This window comes from Anser cygnoides, chromosome 3, assembly GCF_040182565.1.
Source record: "Anser cygnoides isolate HZ-2024a breed goose chromosome 3, Taihu_goose_T2T_genome, whole genome shotgun sequence".
In the NCBI taxonomy this organism is placed as follows: Eukaryota; Metazoa; Chordata; class Aves; order Anseriformes; family Anatidae; genus Anser; species Anser cygnoides.
In genome coordinates, this window is record NC_089875.1 from 122,146,800 (window position 1) to 122,173,781 (window position 26,982).

Genomic DNA, 26,982 nt, shown 5'->3' on the forward strand with positions numbered 1-26,982 from the left:
TGGCCACTGCCCAAAGCTCATCTTTAACACTGTAGCCAAGTTAATTTATCTTGACCTTGCTCAAGATTTTGTCTCTACTGCTTATTTCCTCATTATCTCTAATTCAGGGATGTGTGAAACAGGGCAATGCAACCTGCAAATTCCTTTCCCACAAGCTGCCTGCCTCTTCCACTTCCTCTTCCCTTCCTTGAACGGGTGCCTTGGGGTGCAGCTGCCCCAGCAGCCTGGCTCAGCCCCAGCACAGCCAGCAGCTGCCGAGTTTCACTTTAAGTCACTGCATCAGATAACAGCCTGACTTCGAGGAAAGCAGAAAGTCTCTCCCTGTTGTGCAACCTGGAAACTGCAACCAGTGCAGAGGCTCGGGGCTCTATAAAGAGTGGGGTCAGAGCTGGGCTGAGGCTGTGCAGGAGCTGGGCTGAGAGGCTGCCGGAGCTGGGCTGAGGCTGTGCAGGCGCTGCAGAGCACCAGGGAGGGCAGGTGGGTCCCTGCTGACATGCGCTGGGCAGGGCAGGGGCCACACGCGGAGCCCCCTCGGCCTCCTGCTCGCTGTTTCACCCATCCCCTGCTGGGCTGCGAGATGCCAGGAGGGCAGCAGGGCTTTTCGCACAGGGGAAATGGGCTCTGCTCGGGGGTGCAGGAATGAGGAGCAGCTCCCTCCGGTCAGGCTGCTGCAGGAGGTGGGGGGCCGTGCTGCAAGGGCTGCCCTGGAGGGCAGGGAGGATCTGGGAGCAGGGACAGCAGCAGGCAGGGAAGCAGGAGGCCCCCTGGGACAGCCCAATACCCCGCAGAGGTGCGAAGCCCAGTGGTGGGGCTGGATGGGGCGGTGATTGCTGCTGCTGCAGGAGCCAGCCCTGCAGAGACAGTGCAGCCACAAGCCCAGCTGGGCTGGAGCTGGTTTTTCTCTCACATGGGGCAGCTGCTGGGCAATGGGGAGCAGCGAACAAACTCCTTACGTTGCTTTCCTATGTGCAGCTTTCTGATCCTTCCTAAACTCTCTTTACCTCAACCCATGAGCTTGTCTTGCTTGTGTGTCTCCACTTCTCTCCCCATTCTGTTGGTGGGGAGCGGGTGAGCTGCTGCTGGGTGCTCCTTGTTGGCCGGGGCCAACTCAGCACAGGGGTCCTCTCCCTGCCTTGGGGGCTGCAGCATCACCCACAGCAGGCGGAGGCACGGTCGGGATAGAGTAATTTTTTTCCTTGTAGCTGGTATGGGCTGTGGTTTTGATTTAGGATGAGAATGATGCTGACAGCACCAATGTGTTAGTTGTTGTGGAGCAGTGCTTGCACAGAGCCAAGGACTTTCCTGCTCCTCACGCTGCCCTGGCAGCGAGGAGCCCAGGGTACACAAGGAGCCAGGAGGGGACAGAACCAGGACAGCTGACCCCAAGGAACCAAAGGGATGTCCCATCCCAGAGGGCATCCTGCTCAGCAATTATATCTAGGGGAGTTGGCTGGGCTGGGGGACGGCCGCTGCTAAAGCAAGGGTTAGGCTTCAGTCAGTGGTTGGTGACCAATTGTGTATCACTTGCTTTGGATAGTCATTGGTTTATTATTATTATTACCATCATCATCATTATCCCTTCCTTTTCTGTCCTATTAAACCGTCTTCTTCTCAACCCACAAGTTTTTAGCACTTCATAGTATCCTAGAATGGTTTGGATTGGAAGGGACTGTGGTGGTATTATTCTGCTGGGCAGCTGAGCTCCACCACAACTGCTCTATCGCTCCCCCTCCTCATAGGAAAACTGGGAGAAAATGCAATGAAAAGGGCTCATGGATTGAGATAAGGACAGGGAGATCACTCAACGATTATTGTAATGGGAAAACAGACTCAGCGTAGTGTGATTAGAGAAATTTATTACCTATAACTAACAAGCTAAAGCTCTGAGAAACAAATAAACAAAAACACAACAAACAAACAAAAAAGACAACTTCCTCCCCCCGAGCAGCACAGAGGAACCAGGAATGGGGGCTGCGGTCAGTCCCTGACACATTGTCTCTGCCGTTCCTTCTCGGTCCCTCTCTGCCCCTGCTCCACATGGGGTCCCTCCCACGGGATGCCGTCCTTCCCGAACTGAGCCTGCGGGGGCTGCCCACAGGCAGCAGCTCTTCAAGAACTGCTCCCACACGGCTCCGTCCCACAGGGTGCATCCCCCAGGAGCAAACTGCTCCAGCACGGGTCCCCCAGGGGTGGGCAGCAGCTCCCCCCAGGCCCCTGCTCCTGCGTGGGCTCCTCTCCATGGCTGCAGCTCCGGCCCGGGGCCTGCTCCTGCGGGGGCTCTCCGTGGGCCGCAGCCTCCTCCAGGCCACATCCACCTGCTCCACCGGGGGCTCCTCCACGGGCTGCAGCGTGGAGATCTGCTCCGTGTGGGACCCATGGGCTGCAGGGGGACAGCCTGCTCCACCAGGGGCCTCTCCACAGGCCGCAGGGGAACTGCTGCTGCCTGCCTGGAGCACCTCCTGCCCTCCTGCTGCACTGGCCTATGGAGGCTGCAGGGCCCTCCCTTATCTAACATGGGGCAGCTTCTGGATTCTTCTCACAGAGGCCACCCCTGCAGACCCCTGCTAACAAAGTCTTGCCATGTAAACCCAATACGGGGACCTTAAAGCTCATCCAGTTCCAACCCTCCTGCCATGGGCCGGGACACCTCCCACCAGCCCAAGTTGCCCAAAGCCCCATCCAGCCTGGCCTTGAACACCACCGGGGACAGGGCTTCCACAGCTCCTCGGGGCAGCCTGCACCAAGGCCTCACCGCCCTCGGAGGGAAAGATTTCCTCCTTGTACATAATCTAAACCTACCCTAAGTAGTTTAAACTCATTCCCCCTTGTTCCATCACCCCACTCCCTGACAGAGTCCCTCCCCAGCTCTCCTGCAGCCCCCTTTAGGTACTGGCAGGCCGTTGTAAGGTCTCCCCAGAGCCTTCTCTTCTCCAGGCTGAACAACCCCAGCTCCCTCAGTTGGAGCCCTGGTCTCCCTCAGGAGAGGTGCTCCAGCCACTGGATCATCTCTGTGGCCTCCTCTGGACTTGTTCTAATACTTCCGTGTCCTTCTGGTGCTGGGGGCCCCAGAGCTGAGCGCAGGGCTCCAGGTGGGGTCTCACGAGAGCAGAGCAGAGGGGGACAATCCCCGCCCTCGTCCTGCTGGCCACGCTGCTTTTGGTGCAGCCCAGGGTACGGATGGCTTTCTGGGCTGCAAGCGCACATTGCCGGTTCACATTGAGCTTCTTGTCAACCAGCATCTCCAGGTCCTTCTCCTCAGGGCTACTCTCGATCCATTCTCTGCCCAGGCCTTGCCTCCAGCATGTAGAGTGCACCTCACAGATTGTCATCACTAGACTAGCTGAGGGTGTGCTCAGTCCCAGTGGCCATGTCACTGACAAAGATGGTAAACATTTATGGTCCCAATACTGACCCCTGAGGAACACCACTCGTCACTGGTCTCCACCTGGACAGTAATCCTTTGACCACAGCTCTTTCAGTGTGACCATCCAGCCAGTTCCTTACCCACCGAGTGGTCCCTCCGTCAAGTCTATGTCTCTGCAATGTACAGACAAGGCTATCATGGGGAATGTGAGAAAAATCTCAAATAATTTTCTTCAGACAGGATCTTCTGTGAAGCTTATTTTATTCACGATTGCAATGACGGGCGTCCTGTCAATTAAGAGAGCTTTTTAATAAACAAATCATAACTTTTTATTCCCTATTACCCGACACTTGATCACCTGCCCTGTTTCTTCATGGGCTGCGTACTACAGGTTCACAAGCTTCTCGATGTTCCTCTATGCCATATATGTACAATTTTTCTTTTTTTTTTCAACCCTTTAATTTCTCCTTTTTCCCTTTTTTTTCCCCTTTCTTATGTTTTGAGAACCTGTGATCTTTGTTTTACTGTTCCCACGCTGCTCATCCTGTTTTTCTCAAGCTTCCACCTTATTTTGGAGCAGTGAGGCCTTCTACTGTCCACTTATCTACTTAGCATTTCTCCTTATTATGACTACACAACTACCTTGGAATACAGAAAATTAGTTCTTTACTACAAAAACACAACTTAGTTTCTCACAATTCCCCCCTCTTCTTTTCTTACTTCCATTGTTGTTTTTGCACCTCTTCACATACCGCACTCTTGAGTTTTTCCAACATTAAGGTGCAATATTCTTCTTCGGATGTCACGGGGGATGATAGATATACAATGCCATTATTATTACAATACCAACAAATACTTGTTTGAGCCAATTCTATTCAAGTAATCACGAAATTAGTTTCTGACAAATTTTTCTAAATTCCAGGAATTGTTATCTTGAGCTACTCTATGAAGGATCTTGTGTTTTGTTTTGTTTTTTTCCAAATATCTTTTAGATCAGTCAAATTCATTGCCTTTGATCTACATATATACAGCAACTAGTATTAATTACAGTGCACGCTCCTCCTTATGAGGTTATTAATAAATCTAATACTGTTTGGTTCTAGAGTACTATTTTTGAAAACTTATCTAACTTATTTTCTAGTTCTTCAATTATAGCTGAGATATTTACAATAGCTTTTTCTAATTCGTTCACCCCTAACCAAGGTAAAAACCACCTTGCAAAACTGAAATGCTAGAGAATTTTACTAAAGGCATATCTGGAGTCCGCTTAATTCTGCGTGTGGTCTCAAGGGGGCTTTGGCTTTGTGGGTCTTCAATAATAGTTACATTTGGAATTATTGCCTCCAGGGTGCAAGCTCCCTTCCATCCTAGGGGCAACACCTTCCTGGCTTTATTGCCGTGTAGCCAGTACCACTCCTTGCCATTCGGGACAGACCATCTGGTTACAGGATTTTCATGTTGTATCTGGTGTGCATTATGTATATTAGTATTCCCGTGGCTACCATATTCGGTACAGTATGGATTATTCCCTACTTCATGGGTATTTCCACACCCAGGCTCAGTACTATTGCCCCCTGAATTTCTATCATTGTTGTTTAAAAACGCGCGTTTGATAACACAGCATATTGTAGCCAGGATTATGTGTAGGGAGCTCAACTTCAAAATCTATTCCTTCCCAGGACTGAGTATGATTTGTCATTTTTAGAAATCTATAGAATCCAGACAGAGTTGCTGCTGGAAATAGCAATCAGGGACAAGGCCTTTTCAGTCTTTCTAGGCAACTGGGTGCAAATCCAACAATTATTTCGAGATAGAACTCAAGAGATGTTCTGGATTAGCTGGAAATGCTGATTTTTCCCTCCATCCTATCACTAATCCATTGAGAATAGGTATCACTAAGATAAACAAAAAATACATAATTTCTCTCTATATATACACCCCTATAATAATTAAGAAATAATAATTAAGATAAACAATAAACATCACAAACTAATAAGGATTCTTCTGGTAGGGATTAAATACCCCACCTTCTCCCACTTCCAGAGAGTGTTCCCTGGAAACACTCCAATTCTGTGTAATTCCATCCCTTGTACTCATTAATTCATTAAGAATTCTTCTAAGGAGAAGTTAAAGGTTTACAATAGATAGTTTTAACGGTTTTAACCTTAAAAGTCTTTGTTAATGCAGTCTCTCAGGTATCAGGGTTAACTGATGCTTTTACACAGGTATGAGTCCACCCTTTCTCAGCCATTCTTACTGTCGTCTCAGTAGTCAGGAGCACTTGGAACAGTCCTTCCCACTCAGGTTGCAGCTTCCATTCTCTCCATGTTCGCATAAGAACCCAATCTCCTGCTCAGAATGGATGGATCAGGACTTCCAAAGGTGGGGTTTGAGCTAAGAGTCAACGGGTCCTGAGAGATGACAAAGAGGACGACAGCCCGGGTATATAGTTCTTATGAAAAGCATCTTTTGTCTCAATTTTAGGTAATTCATTCCCTTTGTCCATGTACAGCAATCCAAATAATATTTCATATGGTGAAACTCCCACATCTTTTCTTGGTGCAGTTTGAATTTGGAGAAGTGCCAAAGGGAAGCACTTCGTTTGGGGAAGCCGAGTTTCCAGAACATAGTCAATTGCTTCTTTCCTGTCTGATCCTCCAGAAGAGGAAGGATGCCAAGGAGCGTGAAATTTCCACTTAATTCCTAGAGTTTACATTAGCCCTTGCAATATTTCTGACATAAAGAGATTTCCTTGATCAGAGTCAATATTTTCAACAATTCCATACCTGGGAGTTATTTGTTCTAAAATTACTTTAGTTACTATGTTCGCAGAAGCAGATAGGAAAGCTTCCACCCACCCTGACAAATGATCTACCAAGACTAATAACTATTTAAATCTACTTACTCTAAGGAGTTCTATAAAATCTACCTGTACATTTTGGAAGCATTGTATTCCTGGTTCTCACTCCTCTTTGGGCTGACTGAGGATAATTTTCCTATTTACCTTTTGACATACTACACAACTCCTGCATACTCGTTCAGCCAGAGTAGATATATTCCTACACATACATATTTCCATAGCACAGCGTCACATGTTGCTTGAATTCCCCAATGACCTTCTTGATGCAAAACAATATTTACCTTATTAGCACTTTATTTAGCATTTCTCTCCCATCAGGGAGTATCTGTTTTCCTTTGGACTTCGTGACTCCTAATTCCTTAAAAACCTCTTTCTCTTAAAACTTTTTTTGTTCTTTTTAGTTTTGGGTAGGGGTAGCTCAACAATTCCCTGAATCCTCTCTGGATTTATTTTTCATTCCCTCTCAGACACTAGATGCCCTAAATATTTGACTTGTCTTTCTACAAATTTTAATTATTTTCCAATCCTTTGAAATCCTGTTTTCCCAGAAAGTTCAATAGCTTGTTAGTGGCTTCCTTCACAACTCTTTTCTCCTGTCCTGACAATATAAGATCATCCACATATTGGAACAGTAATGTTATAAATGACTGAGTCCCAAATAGGACTGCAATCAAAGTTTACAATTTATTAAACGAATAGAGGCAAGCAAACAGCGCTGGGTGTGCCAGGAGTCTCTGCTCCACCAAGACGCCCGTTACGTAAGATGGCTGATTTTTATGCTCCTAGGCTAATACATATTCATTACTACTTCTAGAAGAGGCAGGGTTATTATAATTGGTTTCCTGAATCCAAAGTCCTCCCAGGGGTGCCTGCGTATCAGTCTGTGGTGGTCTCTCGGGGGTCGTTCGGGCTGAAGGCTCGTGGTCTTCCTCCTTATTTGGTAGTATCTTGGCCGGATGTCAGAAGCTCCTGCACGTCCCGTGCAGAGTCAGCAGTATTTCTCTAAAAAATCCCTTTGTTGTCTTATTGCCTAAACCCGGGCCTCAATGTTAACCCTTCAAATCCCTTAGTGACATGAATTGCTGGACCATTCCTTACAGTAACACCTACTCTGGAGGTTGGAATTGCTCCAAAATTTGTTCTAGAACTTGCCCAAATAAATCGGTGGCCCTGTAAACCCCTAAGGTAAAATTGTCCATCTGTATTGTTGCTTCCACCCCATTTCAGGGTCTTTCCACTCAAAGGCAAATATATCTTTGCTCTCGGGGTCTGAGAGCACCCCATTAATAACACCATTATTCCAGCCTAACAATTTACTATTTGAATGCCCAATTTCATTATCAAATCCTTTCCCAAGTTAGTCTCTGCCTCAGGTGCATACAAAAATTGCCCAGTGATCAGTCTATCCCTAGTCTCAGCTTGGTGTCCCCAAAAAGTAGCACTGTTATCCCATCCCTTCTACCCCCATCACATTTAGGGTTTCGTTAGTTAATTTAAGCCTTGATACTTTACAGACCAGCAATGACCTAGCTGCCTCAGTGTATTGGTTTCACATGGCAAGGTTCTGGTACTGGGGGGGCTGCAGTGGTAGCCCCTGTGAGCAGAATCCAGCAGCTGCCCCATGTTAGATAAGGGCCAGTTTCAGCTGGCTCCAAAGGGGCCCACAGCTGCCCAGAGGCAAGCCATGAGCAATGCAGTTTGTGCCTCTGTGAGAGCACATCCAAGAAAAGGAAAAAAACACTGCTGCACAACAGCAGCTTGGAGAGCGAGGAGTGAGAAACCTCCCTGCAGACACCAAGGTCAGTGCAGAGGAGGGGGAGTGCAGCGCTGAGGTGCTCCAGGTGCCGGAGCCGAAGCCCCCCTGCGGCCCACAGAGAGGCCCCTGGTGGGGAAGGCAGACCCCCACAGCCCATGGTGTACCACGGCAGAGCAGATCTCTACACTGCAGCCCATTCAGGAGCAGCCCAGGAAGGTCGGCACCCCACGAGAGGGGACCCCACACCAGAGCAGGGGGGAGAGCGACCATGAAGGAGCGGGGGAGATGAAGTGTGAGAAACACTCTGTAGCCATTAAGTTAGGCTCAGGCGAGGATCTCAGTGAAGTAGGAATCGATTCGCCATTGCAATGGTGGGCGTCCCACAAGCAGGAACGCGCCTACTAGTTCCATAACAGTTTATATACATTTTTTCTCGAGGACCGGGACCCTCCCCTGTTTCCCCATTGACTGAGTAATCCAGGTTCACAATCGGTCCGGTGCTTCACAGACAATACATGGCTTTCAATTGCCGGCCTGTTATAAGTCAAATTTCTTTTGACTTTTATACTCTTCAAGGTGGTAATGTTTCTTACACAGTGATTTCCACCTAATTGCTCTAAGGATTCTGGTTGTCTGCATTTTACAAGGTTGTCTGTTTAGCTTTCTTATCACTGCAACCATATCTCATTACCACATTCCTTCCCTCTAAACAATGTAACTCTGCAAAAACAACATTTTTGTTCCCACAGAAGCACCACAGACTGACAGCAGCCCCCACTCCCAGCCCCCCCACGTCACTCAGGGCAGGGAAGAGGTGGAAGAGAGTGGATGCGGGAAGGTGCCCCCACCTTGTTTCTCTGTTTCTCACCGCTCCAGCCTGTCAGCAATAGGTAATAAATGTTATTAATCTTCCTATGCTAAGTCTGTTTTGCCCATAATGATAATTGTAGAGTGATCCCCATTGAGGTACACTTGAGGAACCCTTGAGGTACACTTTTTCATTTATCAGGGAACAAGCTTTCTGAGAAGCCCTGACTCCCCTATTCTGAATTTATAACAGCAATCTCTCCTCCTTCTTCTACTCCGGATACTCCTATTTGAAGTGGCCGGCCTGGCCACACTTAAAACATCTTCTCAAAGCCTGTCCCTGCTGGGATTTAGGCTAAAATACAGGTAGCTTTCCTTGTCTGCCATTCCTTCGTCTCTCTTCCTCTCCTTTCCATCCTGGGCCCTCTACCTCCCCCTCTGCCTCACTACCCAGTACGCTGTGAATACCATTTGTTTTGCTCTTTGCTTTTCCTTCTCATCTCCCCTCCTGGCATACACCTTCATACTACCTGCACTGTTCACTCCATCCTCCCACCTTCTGGAGCTTTTTCTGCATATCTGGCCAGGCTTTAATCACAAAATTAACTTTAAAGAGCCCTTGGGCTACCAGGTCCTCAGGATTCATCCCCAAGTACTTTCTAATTCTGACCCTGAGTCTCTCATAGGATTTCTATGTTGTGGGCTGTTATTACCACAGTTAGATAAGTGGATATTTCTGCTCTATCAGAATTACTCTTGGTCTGGGGGTGGGGGTGCGTTAGTTCTTTCCCATTCTTGCATAGCTGCCTGCCAAATCATTCCCCTCCTAAACATTCTTCTCCAGTGAATAACATACTCAAGATTGACATTTTCCCCTCAGGAATACAAATTAGGCCTCAGAAACGGATTTGACTGTTCTGCTAGGCTCTCAGTTTAAAACTTCATTTATTTCTTAAAACTCCTAACCTCTCTGCTTGTTATAAATTAGTTTTGGTAGAAATCATTCCCGACACATCGTGGGTAAGGTAGATTGAATTTCTATTTATTTGAGCAATTCAGCAAGCAGCGATAAGTAAAACAGCGCTGGGCGGCCGGGGAGTCTCCTGCTCCGCCAACGGCGCACCCAAACCCACCAGAGTCTTGATTTATAGCCTAGTAGTTCCGGGTTTAGTAGCACCTCCTGGTGTCTTCTACGACTGCGCGGCCTGTTGCTAGGGGGTCTTCATCAGTCCTCTGGTGGTTGTGGGGATGAAGATCGTCATCTTCCTCTGCGTTGGGGTCATGACTTTGCTGCAGTATCTGTGTTCCCATGCAAGGAGGAATGCCATTTTGCCCTTGTTTGGAGCTGGTTTCTATTGCAATTGTTAACTTAACAGGAAGTTCCCATACTTGTTTTTTTCCTTCAACAGGATATTGGGGGTATAAGCAGTCAACCGTTGAAACCCCCCTATCAGCAACATTTAATGAACAAACAAAGCTTTACCCATTACAATCCCCCCTTTTTCTCTGTATCATTTTGTTCATTAAATCTATTTAGTTCTAATTGACTCAGGATTAATGTTTCCTCTAGTATGGGTCTATCATTTATCAATTCGTACTTTGTCCTCATAAGCATCAGATGAGCAGCCTCCAATCTACCTTTAACAATAGCTATGACTTTGTTAAGGATACAAGGACCAAACGTCAGTGCTAGGGTTAATAAAATCAGGGGCCAACTATTGTTGACAACAGAGTGGTGATCCACGGCGAGTGATTATACCAGGACTTGTACCAGCTTTGCTGGGCCTCCCGCTCTCTTTTTCTCCTTTCCAATCTTTCTCTAAGTTTGGTCATGGTATCCCTCACAATTCCAGTATGATCAGCATATACACAGCATTCCTCCCTGAGAATGGTGCACAATCCCCCTAGTTGTACAATAAATCTAGTCCTCTGCGATTCTGTAATACCCCTTCGGATAATGATCTTATAGATTTTTCTAAAGCACTGATAGATTTCTCAATTCTGGCTAAATCTTCATCCACAGCTGTTCGTAGAGAGGTGAACTCTCTTCCCTGTTTGATTAGCGAAGCAACTCCTGTGCCTACCCCTGCACCCCCCCCAAAACCATTAGGGTAGCCACTGTCAGTGTGGAAATTGGTTCCCGTTTTGTCAAATGGTGTTCTTGATTGATCTGATTGTCATACATAAAATTCTCTGGGTGGTAGAGTATCTTTGGGATGATTATTACTTGAACACAGAATTCTGCAGACCCATTGAACAAGTCCAGGGATAAACAAAGGGTAACACCTATCTTTGAGCATATCCACCTAGCATCCTTCGCTGGTAATAACCATTCCGCCAGTTTCTTTATATTTCCAATGTTAGTTTGATTTGCACACAAGTGCATTTTATCGGGTGGGACTTGTCCCACGCATCTCCCCTTCCCAGTCACTTGGGTCAGCGTTATGCCCTGACCCTCTTTCCCCCACGTACATTGTGAGGGATTGGATCCATTTACCCGTTGGGCCTTCTCATTGACCCCCACAGCTTCGTAAAAGGGCAGCCTTACCCCATAACAGTGCCAGCACCGCTCAGTCAGGTGAGGGTTGGTAGCATTTAACAGCTGGTAGCTTACTTGCATCAATTTCCACAGGGCCCCTTCCTGGGTTCGAGCTGGGGCAGAGGTAGAAATCTATTTGGTTCAGACACAGGCTTGTGGGTGCCAGTTGACAAAGGGATGTGAGAAAACTTGGTGCACCTGCTGTAGTACTTGGTTAATGATAACTTGGTCCTCCCACCTAATTAAGCTCCACTTAAAGGGCTGGTGCTAATATCCCTGGTCAGCCCCAGCCCGACAGGGGATATTCAATAGGAGAGGTAGCGCCAACATACACCAGAAGGGTAACGTCCTTTTATAATTCTGGGGAGGCGGCTTCGAGTTATGGTGGGTACTAGGGCGGTTTATTCGGCCGGACTCCATCATCTCAAGTAGGGGTGGGTACCAAATAACTCTCCCCACTGTTGTACCCCTCTGCCTCGCCCGCCTACTTGGTTGCCTCAAGCAGCGGGGTTCACTTTCTTCACGGCAGCAAGGGTAATCTTCAGGGGCCTAGGTACCGATTTCCCTGTTCCAGCCACTCCCAGTCCCAGTTACTCACTCCTCCTTAGGCGCGTTACCCTTCTGATGTATGGGTCTGGGTACATTAAAGAATTTCCCTTCCCCTACTTCCCAGTTTCGTTTACAGTGAACCTATTATTCCTTAGAGAGGGTTACCGATCATACAATTACGAATTCACTCTTCAGTCCCTTTTCGCATGGTCAGCCTCAAGTCTCTGGGTCGGCTGACCACTCTCCACCGTTCCTCCGGTATTGGTCCTTTAACTCGGCTAGCGTGAGTCCATCCTTTCTTGGCTGTCCAGACAGCTGTGTCTGTGGTAAGTAGAACAAGGTAGGGTCCTTCCCAATGAGGAGTTAGAGAGGTCTCTTTCCAGGATTTTATCAGAACCTGGTCTCCTGGTTTGATCCTGCGTATGGCCATCTCTAGAGGGGAGGGCGTTGTACTACTCACTTTGCTGCAGGATCCCCCTTATATTGTGAGGTGACAATGCCCTCAGTTCGCCCCCAAAGGTGATTTTATGCGTTTCTTCCACCAAGAGCGCAGCCACGACCACTGCCTGGAGACAGGTGGGCCATCCCCTACTCACGGGGTCCAAAAGTTTAGAAAGATATCCCACGGGTTTCTTTTTCCCTGCCCAGTCTTGAGTTAAGACCCTGAACGCTGAACCCTCCTTTATGTTGATAAATAGATAAAATGGTCTCTTTACATCGGGTAAATTTAACACAGGAGCGTTCACTAAATCCATTTTTAAGTCTATCAGGCTTTGCTCATCACTTTGGCTCCATTTCATTAATCCTTCCCCAACCAGTTTCTGATACAAAAACTTCACTTTGCTACTATAATTTTCAATCCATTGCCAACAATATCCTAACAATCCCAGCAGCTGCTTAACTTGTCTTTTGCTTTTTGGCGCTTGTAGTGACAAAATCCCATTTACTCGTTGGGGGTCTAGTTTCTTAGTGCCCTTACTTAGCCAATGTCCTAAATATTTCACCTCTTCCTCCGTAAACTGCAATTTTGACTTTGATAAGCTCAAGAAGTTTAGTAGCTCAATACTTTCTGTTCTGACTGCCTCCTGACTCTCTCCTGCTAACAGCAAATCATCCGCATATTGGACTAAGGTTACTTCAGGATTTGGTTCATAGTTCTCTAATACTTGTTCTAATGCCTGACCGAATAGATTTGGTGATTCTGTGAATCCCTGGGGAAGCACGGTCCATCTTAATTGTTGTTTCAGATGGGTTGCAGGACCTTCCCACTCGAAGGCGAAATAATCCCTGCATTCCCTTTTTAAAGGACATGCCCAAAACACATCTTTTAAGTCATCCTTCTTTTGATGTTCACTAAAGGCCTTATTTATATTTTGTCCTCTAGGGACTGACTCCCTTATACCTTGTACAATAATAGTCCTTAAATCCTGCATATGATCCCTATCTTGTTCATTTTGGTTATTCCAGTTAGGCCTCTGTAGGGGCCATCTAAGATCTCCCACAGGACCCTGCTGGTGTTACTGGTCCCAGATTCGCATTCCAGCCCTCCAGATCATATTCCTTTCTTCTGCAGTGAATAATATACCTAAAATGGCCTGGAGTTCTTCCCAGGTGTAAACATTAGACCCCAAAAATTGGCCTACTTGCTCAGAGACTCCAAGAGGATCTTCTAAGAGGTTTCCCATTTCCTTCTTGAATTCTCTGACGTCTCCCGTATTTAGGGGGATGGAGATATCCTATACTGGGTTGGGGCCCTCCCATTGCAACCTCTCTTAGGAGATATAGTCTACCCTCACCCTCTCGATTTCTAGTTTGGCTCCTAGTTACCCGTCTAGTTCCCCGAGGGGTGTCCGTGGTCGAATCAGAGTTACTATGGTAGCCCGGAGCTGTGGGGGAGCTGGAGGTGAGGGAGGAGGGGGGTGAAAGTGGGACTTCTTCCTCATTCCGTTCATTCTTCCCCCCCCCCCTTTTTCTCTTAATGGGTATAAGTTGGCTCGGGTCTCAGATCCTATCCATAAGTGTGCATACTCACTTTCCTCTTAGGCTGAAAGGCTCCTTTGAATTCACATAAAGGTCTAGAGCCTGACAGATCCATTCCTCAAAGGACCCAAACACGGGCCAATATAATGGGTGAGCCCCTAATTTGCTTCCCACCCCAGACTTCCATACAATAATGTATCATCTTAACTTTATCCTTACCCCGCCTAGAGGGTAATCGTTTCAATGTTTAATCATTAACCCTAATGGGCTCTCCGGTGGTATCGGGGGCAACCTAGCCTTGGGTTCCGACCCACCCATGGGACCAGAAGACTTCCTCCTCTTCTGTCCCATCTTCCAGAGTGCCTTCACACACACACACGGTCTTCACCTCCTGTTCGTGGCCCAGTCCCTCGTGGGAGGTGGGAACCGCACTACCAGGGAGTCCGCACTCGCTTCGTCCTTGATTGGACGTCTCACACAGGCACACTCTGGGATTCCCAACCCCAACCGAACGGATAACCGGCCTATACTTACTCACTCCTGAGTCTTCGTTCGGAGCTTTGTGCACAAAGATTAAGGGGTTACCAGTTGTTTATTTACTTATCGCTGGAACTTTAGGTTCGTCGGTAGGGGTGCGTTGGCTTGGGGACCTCCAGACAGGGACCGCAGAATCAGCGGGGCACGCCTCCCCTGGGAGGGATCCAGCCAAGCTACCACTATACTTGTTTTTTTCCTTCAACAGGATATTGGGGATATAAGCAGTCAACCGTTGAAACCCCCCTATCAGCAATATTTAATGAACAAACAAGGCTTTACCCATTACATGCTGGTAAGGGGGGAGTGGCACCAGCCCCGCAGCACCCCCGCACGGCCCCGAAGCCCTACTGGGACCCCCCCGCCTCTGCTCCCACTGCTCCACGCTCCCCCACGCGACTTCTTCAGGGACAGTGTCAATTGCAGTCCCTGTCTCCCCTCCTTGAGCAGCTGCTGCTGCCTCCAGTGCAGTATTAGGATTATAGGGAGCATAACTTGATTCCTCCTCTGAAAATGGAACCTTATTGTTTACATATAAATTTCAAGCCTGAATTTTCATCAGACCCGTATCTTTGCCAAAATACTGAAGTTCCTTTTATTAGCTTTTTAGGCCAGACAATTACACAATATCTAACCATTTTTAATTATATATTTTTTAAATCTTTTTCCCTAGTTTTTGGGTTGTTTTTCCAAATCCTTATCATTCTCTCCAAAGGGCTATCTTTAGGCACAGTGCCGGGGTCTCCACCCCAACCCTGCTGACTCCTGGAACCCTTAATCCCCATCTCTTCCTGACGTGCTGCTGTGGACTTTACCACCCACGGGGTACCACACGCCTTCACCTAGGATTAGGACAGAGGTGGGGTGTACTGCCGAGCACCTCACTTCGCCGTGCTCGGGGTACTGTACACCTAAGGGCCCAAACCCCCGAGACTCTCTTTTGCTCGTCTCTCTTTCGCTTTGTCCCTCTCCAGCCGAGGGGACTTCGTTTGTCCCTCTCCAGCCGAGGGGACTTCGTTTGTCCCCTCGCAGGACTACAGAGCCTCACGGATTGGGACTCCACACTCGCTTCGCACTATAAGTGCATCTCATTCACACTCCACACAAGAGTCTCCCCGAACCCAACCCAAGGCAAGATACAGTAAACTTTCCCTTACCTTGGTCTGTGCACGGCTTCCTGGTCTGGGTTATCGGAAGTAATCCCCATGCCTGTTCTCGATCCAGGCTGAACTGTGTCTGTGCTGTGTCTGTGGTGTGTCTGTGCTGGCCTCCCTTCTCCCCAGAGCTTCACAAAGCCTGTCTTCAGATTAACAGTCTCGGTCCTTTGCCGGCCGTACCGAGACGGCCCACCAACCCCGATGGGACCGCTGAAATCAGCGGGGTGCACCTTCCTGTCTGTGGTGGCAAGAAGTCTTCGGCAGGCGACAAGATCCCAGACAAGCCCCCTGACTGTGAGAAAAATCTCAAATAATTTTCTTCAGACAGGATCTTCTGTGAAGCTATTTTATTTGCGATTGCAATGGCAAGCGTTCTGTCAATCAGGAGCGCTTTTTAGTAAACAAATCATAACCTTCTATTCCCTATTACCCAACACTTGATCACCTCCCCTGTTTCCTCATTGGCTGAGTACTACAGGTTCACAAGCTACTATACCATATATGTACAATTTTTCTTTTTTTTTTTCAACCCTTTAATTTCTCCCTTTTCCCTTTTTTTTCCCCTTTCTTATGTTTTGAGAATCTGTGATCTTTGTTTTACTGTTCCCACGCTGCTCATCCTGTTTTTCTCAAGCTTCCACCTTATTTTGGAGCAGTGAGGCCTTCTACTGTCCACTTATCTACTTAGCATTTCTCCTTATTATGACTACACAACTACCTTATACAGAAAATTAGTTCTCTACTGCAAAAACGCAACTTAGTTTCTTACAGGGAACCATGTCAAATGTTTTGCACACGTCCAGGTAGATGATGTCAGTTGCTCTTCCCCTATCCACCAATGCTGTATCCCTGTTGTTGAGGGCTACCAAATTTGTCAGCCACGATCTGCCCTTACTGAAGCCATGTTGGCTGTCACCAACCACCTCTCAATTTCCCATGTGCCTTAGATGAGCTTTTAAGAGGATCTGGATTTCTTTTTCCTTTTAACTTTTTTTCTTCAGTTCTCTCCCCCATCCTGCTGTGGGGCTGGGGGGAGCCAGCGAACAGCCGTGTGGTGCTTAGCTGCCTGCTGGGTTAAACCACAACATCCTCCAACACCACCCCAGTGTGCTTTGTGCTCCTCTGGCAGCTCCCCCAGGGCCCTTCCACCACGGCCCTGGGCAGGCATCGGCTGCTCCCTGCATCATGCTCTGAAAACAGCCCCTGAGACAGAGAGTCTGTGCATTCCCAGGTCATCTGCCCGACCATGAGAAGCCTGGGGCACAGGAGGCTATTTGTCCTCATATCTGGAGCTGGGCCCCTTCTAGCTCTCGCAGACCAGCCCGCTCTTTGTCCTTCATCCTGCTCCCCGTCCTTGTGCATTTTCTCCCCTGGGAAAAGCGGGCGTGAGCCCTGCACCCTCCCTGCCTGGTGGCATGGCAGTGGCAGTAGGGCCGTAGCTGAGAGGTCAGAAGGGAGCAGGGTGCTGGGGGAAGATCCCCTTGCTGGGGGAAGCTTTTGAAATCACAGTCAGATTGAGCTTTGCCTTCATGGCTGGGCCTGGTCTTCCTGTCCTTGACGGTGCCATGTGGTATGGGCATGGCACTCCTGTCGTGCGTCCTGTCTTCTGGGTACCTTTTGCTGTGTGTTACAGAGACTCTGCAAGCAGGAGATCCAGGCTTTGGAAAGCAATGGCCCCTAGGCTAATGAGCACAACGGGTACGTTGGTCTAGGTCCCACGTGAAGCACTAGTGTGCTCACCGCTCAGAAAACGCCCCAGTGAGTCTTTGCTGTCTGAACAGTTGTCACTGGTGAAGATGGGTTGGCCTCCGCTGCCGCCTGGAACGAATTGCATTGATGACTCATTTACGTTAGATATTAGGAAGAAATTCTTCACTCACAGGGTGGTGAGGCACTGGCACAGGTTGCCCAGAGAAGCTGTGGATGCCCCATCCCTGGAGGTGTTCAAGGCCAGGCTGGATGGGGCTTCGGGCAGCCTGGTCTGGGGGGAAGTGTCTCTGCCCATAGCAGAGGATGGATTTAGATGATCTTTAAGGTCCCTTCCTGTGGTGGTTTTACCTTGCTAGGCAGCTGAACACCTCTCCCAGGCAATCCCTTTCTCTACCTTGTCTGGGTGAGCGCTCTAAGGTCGAGGAGCCAGTGACGGGTGAGACCAGTCCTGGTAGGTTATACATGGGTGCTGTTGAAGGCTGTGCCTTGGCCATGGCTATTTGTGTACCCATGTCAGTGGTTGTGTGTGTGTGTCTGTGTCTGTCTGTCTAGGGGGTGCCCGAGGCTGGGCTCCAGTGGCAGGGCAGAAGACATCCGTGGGCCGGAAACTATGGAGAGGCCTCTTCTAAGGGGTGGTGGCCTCCCCTAACCTGATGTAACCAAAGTCTGTTTTCCCCTTCCACAGCCATGGGGTCACAGGAGGAGAGAGCAGATGCTGGGGAAAAGGCACATCTTGCTAAAAAATTGCTGGCAGAAGCATTTGAGAAGGAAGGACTTGATGAAGAATACTGGCTCCCCAAACTGTCAGAGATACTGGGTGTTAAGTCAAGAGGTGCTTTGAAACATCTGCAATATGAAGACTACCTTAAACTGGAGTGCAAAGTACGGTACCCCTGGGAGACCAATGCACTCCGAAAGCTCCTGGGAATCACGGACAACAAAACAGCTGTTGATGAGCTACAGAAGCAGTGCCTGCAGATCATGAAGCAGAGACAAGAAGCAGCCAAGTCAATCCTACAGGAGCTGGAAGAAATGCAGAAGAGCCGTAGCCACAGCAAGGAAATGATAAGACAGAAAGAGGAGGCACTATGGCAAGCCATGGACATTCCCAAGGAGTACTGGGCACCACCAAAGAAGGCATTGGTGGATGAGCTGGTGAGCATCCAGAAGCAACTGGAGCAGCAGGAGAAGTCCATGAGGAAGAGAGAGAACATCTCTGACAAGGAGGTCCTGAGGCGGGCATCGGGAGGCCTGGCTCTGCAGGGTATTTACCGAACCAACAGCCTGGAGGATGTGCTGGCAACGCGAGAGCAACTCATCAGGATCCCTGATGGCTTCACACTCACTGGTCCAGAGCAAGGGTCTCTGCTTGAGAGGAAGGAGTTCTCCTCCTCTGCAGCAGAAGCCACTTTCACCAAGTCCATGGAGCAGCTGGGGTTCAGCATCAGCGCTTCTGCCAAAGCTGGGTTCTGGGGGCTCAGTCTTGAAACAGGTGTAGATTACAGCAAGTCCTCACAGTCAGAGGACTCCCATCGGTCACGCTCGGAGCAGACGTACATTTGCACCACCAAATACCAGTACATCCCTCTGGCCTCCTGCTACTTCCAAAAGGACCAGCTTCGCCTCTCAGACGCAGCCCTGCGAGAGCTGCAAGACATTGAACGGCTTCTGAGCATCACCCAGGAGGCAGAGAGGTTCCACCTACTGAAGAGCAGGTGTGCCAGCTTCTTCAGCAGGTTTGGGTCCCACGTGAACCAGGGACCCCTCCACTTTGGGGGTATATTCTGGTGGAAAGCATCTGCTGAAGGTTTCAGAGCAGAGCAATGGGATGAGATGAAGCAACAAACATCTGAAGCACTGAACAGCTACATCGGGGCTAGCTTCAGTGGCTTCGGTACCACGTGGGGAGTGAAGGTGGGTATTTCAAACTCCACCTCACAGGCATCATTTCAGGGAAGAGACAGAAGCAGCACCCACACAGCAGTTCAGCTCTATGTGACCAAAACAGGGGGCCCATCAGAGACGGATTCCCTTCCCGAGTGGAAATGCGGGCTTGTGGCCAATAACACAACCTGGTGTGTGATCGACCGGGGCTTTCAGCTGATCCCAGTGTGGGACATAATCCTCTCCAACCACAGCAGCGATTTTAAATCCTCCTATCAAATGAGCAGCAGCCTCAGGGCTGTGTACAAAGCGCTAACGAATCACAGCGTCGGCGTGATCTTTGGAGAGGAACTGGCCAGTGCCGTGGAAGAGGCCAGAGCTTTCCTGGAGCACGTGAAGACCTGGGAGGTGATGGTGGATGAAAAGAAACTGCTCATGTTGATAGATTTTAAACAGGGTCTGAATAACAGGACAAAAAATCACAGTGTCTGGATCAACATATGTCTGTCAGACAAAGCGTTGCAGGAGTTCCTGGTGAATACCGTTTCTTTTTGCCAGAAATCTTCTCCAGAAAGCACCACCTACATCAAATCTCTGCTGCGGTGCCTGCTGGATCCTTACATCTATTCTGTCAAGGACTTCCCCGGGGCTTCCTTCATTATGCAATGGGTCTTCCACACAGAGCACGCGCCTCCCAAAACTCCCAGTATTTCCAATCTTGCAGATCTCACTAAGACACTGCTGCAAATGAAGGAGTACATCCAGGAAGTGACCTACGCACCGGCAACTTCTGCATCCGCCATTCATGAAGCAAAGATCAAAGCCACCCTCACTGTAAGCCTGGCTGTTTATTCCTTGCTCCAGTTTCTGCAGCAAAGGGCACAGAAAGACGTAGAACTCTTAGTGCTCCTAGTTACAACCAGCATGGGATACCAAGTAGAAAGCAGCACCTTTCAGTACCTCCTTGGGTGTCCAGAAATTAATTTCATGATAACGGAAATGCAAATGGCACATAACGAGTATCAGAGCCTGAAGGAACAGGATGTTTACAGAGCTCAGGCCTTCCTGCTGCTGACGGGCCTCACCATAACACCCGAATATAAGAAGGTGACCCCTGAGCAGAAGAATGACCGCTTAGTTTTCATGAAAGAAAAGATGGAAAATGCATGGTCTACAGAGATGAAAGCTCTCCTCGAAAAGCACAATGCATTCAAAGACTGGGAGGTGCTGGAAAGAGATTTGCAATCCTCGATCAGTGGGCAACTGGAGGACACATCTGACAACCTGAAGAAAGACAGTATAATCAAAGACATGGAAGATGCGTTTCAAGGCATGCAGCCTCCCAGTCAATGCAAACCCAAATCAGACAGCAGCACATCCAAAGCAAATCAAGCCACTGCAAACCCAGAGTTCCTCAACTTACTTAAGCGCCTTGGGCTGGAAAGGTACTATCCAAGAAAAATGGGCACAGAAGATTTCCACATAATATACCAGACATCTGTACATGACAGCCAGCCCAGCAAGGACAGTGAGCTACCATTTTACTTCCTGCAAAGGCTACTGACCGTGGATTATCGGGTGAGGTACCTGACTTGCAAGGAGGCGAGGAAGCCGGGAGTCGTGCCTGCACCAGACACCTCAGCGGAGGACCACGAGCCCTCTGATTCCTTTGATGACTTTTTCAGTGACTTGGACGAAGAAGCCCGTGAATCTGCAAGCAGGGAGAGTCATGTGCACCCCATGGACCTCCAGATGGCAATTTTTCATTGTGCTGATGATTTCATGAGACAATACCTTTCATCAAAGCTTGCTTTCTGCCAGTTTGCACTACCCCTTCTGGTACCAAACCCGTGCACTTCACAGATAGAGTTCCCTCTCTGGTCCCTCAGCCAAATCAAGAAGAGCTGGAAAGGGACGGTGAGATCGGGAGAGCAGACGAGGATTAGCAGTCACAACAACAAACTCATTTGTCAGGCAGAGACACCCATCGTGTCCTTCCTACGCATCGGCAGCTCTCCTTCTTCTTCCAAGTCTCAGCTCCTGAATGCCCTGCTGAGCAAGCAAAAACATGACACTTTTTTCCACCGACATTGCAAAGGCAGCACCAAAGACTGCTTCCTGATGAAAGGTGTTGTGGAGATCTCCTGGTACCTTCCTCGTGGTGGCGATGACGACAGCTTTAACGGCCCTGTTGCTTTCTGTAACCTGCACGGAGATGCGAGGGATCACGAACCCCAGCTGCAGTTTTTACAGGAGATCTCTGCCGTGAATGTGGTTCTCGTTTCTGAGTCTGATCAGAGCAACAAGAAAGGCAGGAAAATTTTACATGATCTGTGGCAGTCTCAGAGGCCGTTGGTTTGCCTTTTCACTGAGAAAGAGAGCATTGCAGCTGGCCGATCTAGCCAAAACATAAGAATAGGGATCAAGAACAGAAATGAAGCAGAATTAATGGGTGAGCTGACAAAGACCATCCGAGACCTAGTGGGAGGGTCGAGCACACTTGTTAGCCTCAATGCATGTCTGAGCACAGCTCGCCAGTGTGGCTTCTTAGTCGATGAAGATGCAGAAGTGTGCGTGACAGCCAAAGAAACGGCAATCACACTGGTGAATCTGTTGAAGAAAGAGAAGTTGTCTGAGATCAAATCACAGCTACTGCCTCTTCAGGGAAAACTGTGGTACATGTGGTGTAAAAAGGACAAAGAACTCACTCGCTTGCAGGAAAAGAGGAACAAGAGCATAGAGCATCATCGGAGCCAAATTGAATTGGAGAAGTCTGCAATAAGAAGAAAGCAACTAGGCAAAGCGTTCCCCCTCAATCAGCTGATGAAATCAGTCCTTGGCTTTCTCCAGTCGCAGCCAGACGATATCAAGAAATTCTTTCTGCAGTGGATGAAGGTCTTCATGGACAACCTGTCCTCTGATCGCCTTGACGAGCTGAAGAGAGAGTATCATCAATTATGGTCTCAAATCCTGGTATTAAAGAAAAGCAATGAAAAAAGCAACCTGAAAACTCAATTGATGAATAAGTTAGATGCCCTTTCCGATGAAATCAACGATTCATCCATTGGCCTTGAGCATATTTTGAGAGAGGTAGGGCAGATTTATGAGGCGCTGGAATCAACAAACTCCAAAGAAAAATGCTTTAGCAAACTACCTGAAATTGCTGCCGATCTGATGGTTTCAGGGTACCCCATTGAGCTGATGGATGGTGATGCTTCCTACATACCACTGCAATGGATTGGAGCAATCTTTGACAGGTTAATTGAGAAGCTAGGGGACAAGCGAGTATTCGTTCTTTCCGTGCTTGGCATCCAGAGCACAGGGAAGTCAACCCTGCTGAATGCCATGTTTGGTCTCCAGTTTAACGTCAGTGCAGGGAGGTGCACCCGGGGAGCGTTTATGCAGCTCCTTAAAGTGGACGAGAAGCTCCAACAGGATTTGAACTTTGATTACATGCTCATTGTTGACACAGAAGGACTTCGTGCCGTAGAGATGGCCAATAAGCAGTCACTTAATCATGACAACGAGCTGGCCACCTTTGTCATTGGCATCGGCAACATGACTCTGATCAACATCTTTGGAGAAAATCCTTCGGAAATGCAAGACGTCCTTCAGATTGCTGTGCAGGCTTTCCTGAGGATGAAGCAAGTAAATCTTTCCCCAAGCTGCCTGTTTGTGCACCAAAATGTGGGCGAAATAACCGCAAAGGAACAGAACATGGAAGGACAAAGACGTCTGCAGGAAAAGCTGGATGAAATGACCGTGACAGCGGCCCAGCAGGAATTCTGTGACGTCACCTGCTTCAGCGACGTCATCCGCTTTGACGTGAACACCCACATTCATTACTTTGCTCACCTGTGGGAAGGAAACCCACCGATGGCACCGCCCAACCCCACCTACAGCCAGAACGTCCAGGAATTAAAGAGCAAAATTCTCCAAGCTGCCAAGAAGGAATCGCAGGGCAGCTTTTTGAGGCTCTCCAGCTTGAAAGTTCGTATTAGTGACCTGTGGAATGCCTTGCTGAACGAAAACTTCATTTTCAGCTTCAAGAATTCAGTGGAGATTGCCACATACAAGAAACTGGAAGCCGCATTTAGTCAGTGGACCTGGCAGCTGAGAAGTCACATTTTAGACTTGCAAATGAAACTAGAAAATAATGTTCGGAACGGGGAGTTGGGGAAGGTCACCTTGGAACACCTTGAAAAACTGGTGCAAGAGACAAATGATGCCATCACCAAGAACATGGAAACGTTCTTTAGTGAAGACAGAGACTGTGAGATACTGATCCAGTGGAAAAGCAGCACGGAACTGAAGCTGAAAGAGCTGAGAGAGTCCCTCCTTGCTGAAACAAGAAGGAAGTGTGAGAATCTTATACAGCTAAAGAAGAGCCAGAGTAAACTGGATGAGAGGAAGTCCAAATATGAAAACGAGCTCCTGAAAAAGAGCAGAGAGTTGGCCCTGTCTCTAAAAGGCCAGGAATTAAGTGAAAGTGAACTGAGAAAGCACTTCAATTCTCTCTGGATGCAGTGGATTTCTGAAGTCTCCTCTGCTGCTCCCCCTCTAGAACAGGTGGACATTGATGTGGACATAGAAAATGTTCTTCTAGGTCACTTTAGGGATCCTAATGTAGCTGAACAAATCATGAAGCTTTACCAAAAGACTGTCTTTTGTCTTAACATAGAGAAACACGTGTCTAAGAAAAAATGGATGGGCATCATTCCTAAGAGTTTTGACAATGCCGATGTGAGCAACATGCACCACATCACAGATAGCATCAAAATGCGTGTGAAGGCAAACATTGAGAAGAAGGAAAAGGACAAAATGGATTACAATCGAACTTTTATTCATGAAATACTAAATGAAGTGGAGGAAGGTATGAACTCTGTCCCTACCACTGCAAAATATAGTTTTAATAAAGATTACAGAATAGATTTATCACTGTACCTGTGCAGAATGGCAGCAGAAAGGTTTAAAGACATGCATGCAGCATTCAGGAAAGCAAACGATCCAGCCGTCTACCTGGAGAGCAAGAGAGAAGACTTCTTTAAATGTTTCCAGATTTCCTGCCAAGGAGCCTCTTGTATCACAACATTTGCTGATTTCCTGTGCAGCAAGATTGCCCCAGCTCTTCGACACGCCATCTATGAGAAGACAGCTCTTGACATAGCTGGAGACATGAGGGATAAAATACCAGATTTCCGTGGCAATAGATCCACTCTGGAAGCTTGCATACTGAAATACCTAGCAGAAGAAGAAAATTTTGAAAATTTCAAGCATTACCTTAATTTCCCGGGAGAATTTTTAAATAATTACATTAAGACAAAAGTTGAGACATACTGTTTAGGTGAGAACAGAAGGCTAGAGATGTTTTTAAGAAACTCCCTCACTCGTTACTATGAAAACATTCAGTCAGCTGTTTTTGCATCAACCAGAGTTGTCAAAGACAGAAAAGACAGAAACGATAAAATCTCTCTTTGGCTGGATGAATTCTGCAGAGCACTTGGAGACGTGCTAAGCTTGCCCAGAAGTGACCTGAAGGGCATTGAACATCAGGAGATAACAGACATAGAGTTCCTGAATAACGCCATGACAGAAGCACTGTCTCCCCTGACTGATGATCTCAGGAAAGAGTTTCCTGATGCTGATATGAGCTCATTTGAAAGGCAGCCTCACACAATACTGGCTGAGCAGTTTGCAGGGTGCCAGAGTATGTGTCCATTTTGTGGGGCTGTTTGCACTAACACTATGCCAAACCATGACGGAGACCACCGGGTTGTCTTCCATCGTCCACAAGTTTTGACAGGATACAGATGGCATAAAACAGACAACCTAGTCATTGATATTTGTTCTAGCAGTGTTTCAAGTGACTGCACATTCAGGATTGGTAAAGACACATGGATCCCCTACAAGAAATACCGGGACGCAGGACATCCCTATTCCACTTGGAACATTCCTCCTGATCCGTCCATGCAAGCATACTGGAAATGGTTTGTGTCTTATTTCAGGACACAGCTAGAACAACACTACAATGGGAAATTTCATGGCAGAGGAGAAATCCCTGCTTCGTGGCAGACAGTTACAAAGCAGAATGCACTCGCTGAACTGGAGAAATATTAGGCTAAGTTGGTATGAAGGAAAAACTGCAACTGCTTTGCATTTTAGAAGAACATAATATGAGGCTAACCACAAAATATTGTTGTAATGATTATGACCTTAAACCATGTCAAGAAAACTAAATGTAATTGCTTGCAAAGTTTGATGAACTAAGGAGTGCTTCTCCTGCCACTGCTCAGCGATTCCCTTGCTTTGTGATAAAGTCAAAGTCCTCTTCCTTTCTTGTCTTAAATATTTACATCAGCTTTGTCTTAAAGCAAACTAGAAAAATATTCCTGCAGCAAGCAGTCATACCACCAAGATTAAGACCAAGTGCCAGATGAAGAGCAAAGGCAGCATTAGAAAGTACTGATTTTACCAGCTGCTATGAGAAAAGAAATGACACTGGCAAAGGAGCAGTTTCCCTGCAGCAAATACTTGTCATGCTTACAGAAAGGACAGCGGGGTCTGTGTGCAGGTGAATACTTGTGGGAAACTCTGCTATTTTGTTTTTTGGGGGGCAGGGATTGTTTTATACATTCATAAACACAGTACTCAGGTGCTGTTCTCTTTCTGATGCTGTTAAAGCAGGTAACGCAGCAGCCTATGTGGATTTAGACAGTGATTTTAACTCTGTGGTTATTAGGTATATGTCCTAGATTAAGATGTGCCCACACTTCCATGAGCCATTCTTACTCATGGGCCTGGGCCTGGCAAACTTCCCTCCAGCTCCTAGCCACCCCAGCTGCTTTTGCCAAGCACGTCTGTGTTGGGTAAAAGTCTTTTATAACCAATGTAGAGAATTAGACAGCTTTGTAGCTTCCTCAGCAGCTGTCAGCAGTGCATGATCTCAGTGTTTGTGCTGTCAAGACAGGCAGGTGGCAACTGAACAAAAATGGTCTGGAGAACATGTAAGTGTCTCTGCCTGCACCAGTGCAGTGGGTGGGGGTTTTTACTGTGCAGTTCTCCTGCAATCCTGCTGGAAAGCCAATGACCAGAGTCTCCTGGAGAGGTGGCAAAAGTGGTGATTCATTAAAATTCTTTGTAGTCTTTGCTAATAAACTGTTTGAGTTGGACTGGCCTGGTCTCTGCATGCTTTATTTCCAGGTGAGCCACAATTCTCATAGAATCAGAAAATCAGAACGGTTTGGGTTAGAAGGGACTTTGAAGGTCATCTCGTTCCAACCCCCCTGCCATGGTCAGGGCCACCTCCCACTAGATCAGGTTGCTCAAAGCCCCATCCAAGCTGGCCTTGAACACCTCCAGGGATGGGGCATCCACAGCATCTCTAGGAAACCTGTTCCAGTGCCTCATTGCTGTCATATTAAAGATTTTCTTCATAATTTCTAATCTAAATCTCCCCTCTTTCAGTTTAAAGCCATTACCCCTTGTTCTATTTCTATGCTCCCTGATAAAGAGTCCCTCCCCAGCTTTCCTGTAGAATCCTAGAATCATTAAGGTTGGAAAAGCACTCCAAAATCATCTGGTGTGGGAAAGGAATTCACAGGTGGCTTTGCACTGTTTCACATGTCCCTGAATTAGAGATAATGAGGAACCAAGCAGTAGAAATAAAAACTAAGCAAGGTCAAGATAAAGTAAATTGGCTACAGAGCTAAAGATGAGCTTTGGGCAGTGGCCAATTGCTGGCTGGCTCGAGGCGCGCGTCTGAGGGTCTCTAACCAACTGTATGACGGATTCGGGTGCGTGGACAGTGCATGGGGCTATGGGGAAAGTATATGTAGTAGTGAA

At 47.8% G+C, this 26,982-nt stretch overlaps 1 protein-coding gene across 2 annotated transcripts; it reads left to right on the plus strand.

Annotated features, from left to right (window-relative positions):
• Positions 1-321: 321 nt before the first annotated feature.
• LOC136790570 (interferon-induced very large GTPase 1-like) lies at positions 322-26,309 on the plus strand. 2 transcript variants are annotated; one of them, XM_066995211.1, is made up of 3 exons: positions 331-477; positions 8,730-8,870; positions 17,942-26,309. In XM_066995211.1, the coding sequence occupies exon 3, from the start codon at positions 17,944-17,946 to the stop codon at positions 25,255-25,257; it is 7,314 nt and encodes a 2,437-aa protein (XP_066851312.1). In that variant the 5' UTR covers positions 331-477; positions 8,730-8,870; positions 17,942-17,943; the 3' UTR covers positions 25,258-26,309. The 2 variants fall into 2 exon arrangements, with proteins under 2 accessions (XP_066851313.1, XP_066851312.1); XM_066995212.1 differs by lacking the exon at positions 8,730-8,870 and having other exon boundaries at positions 322-477.
• Positions 26,310-26,982: the final 673 nt, after the last annotated feature.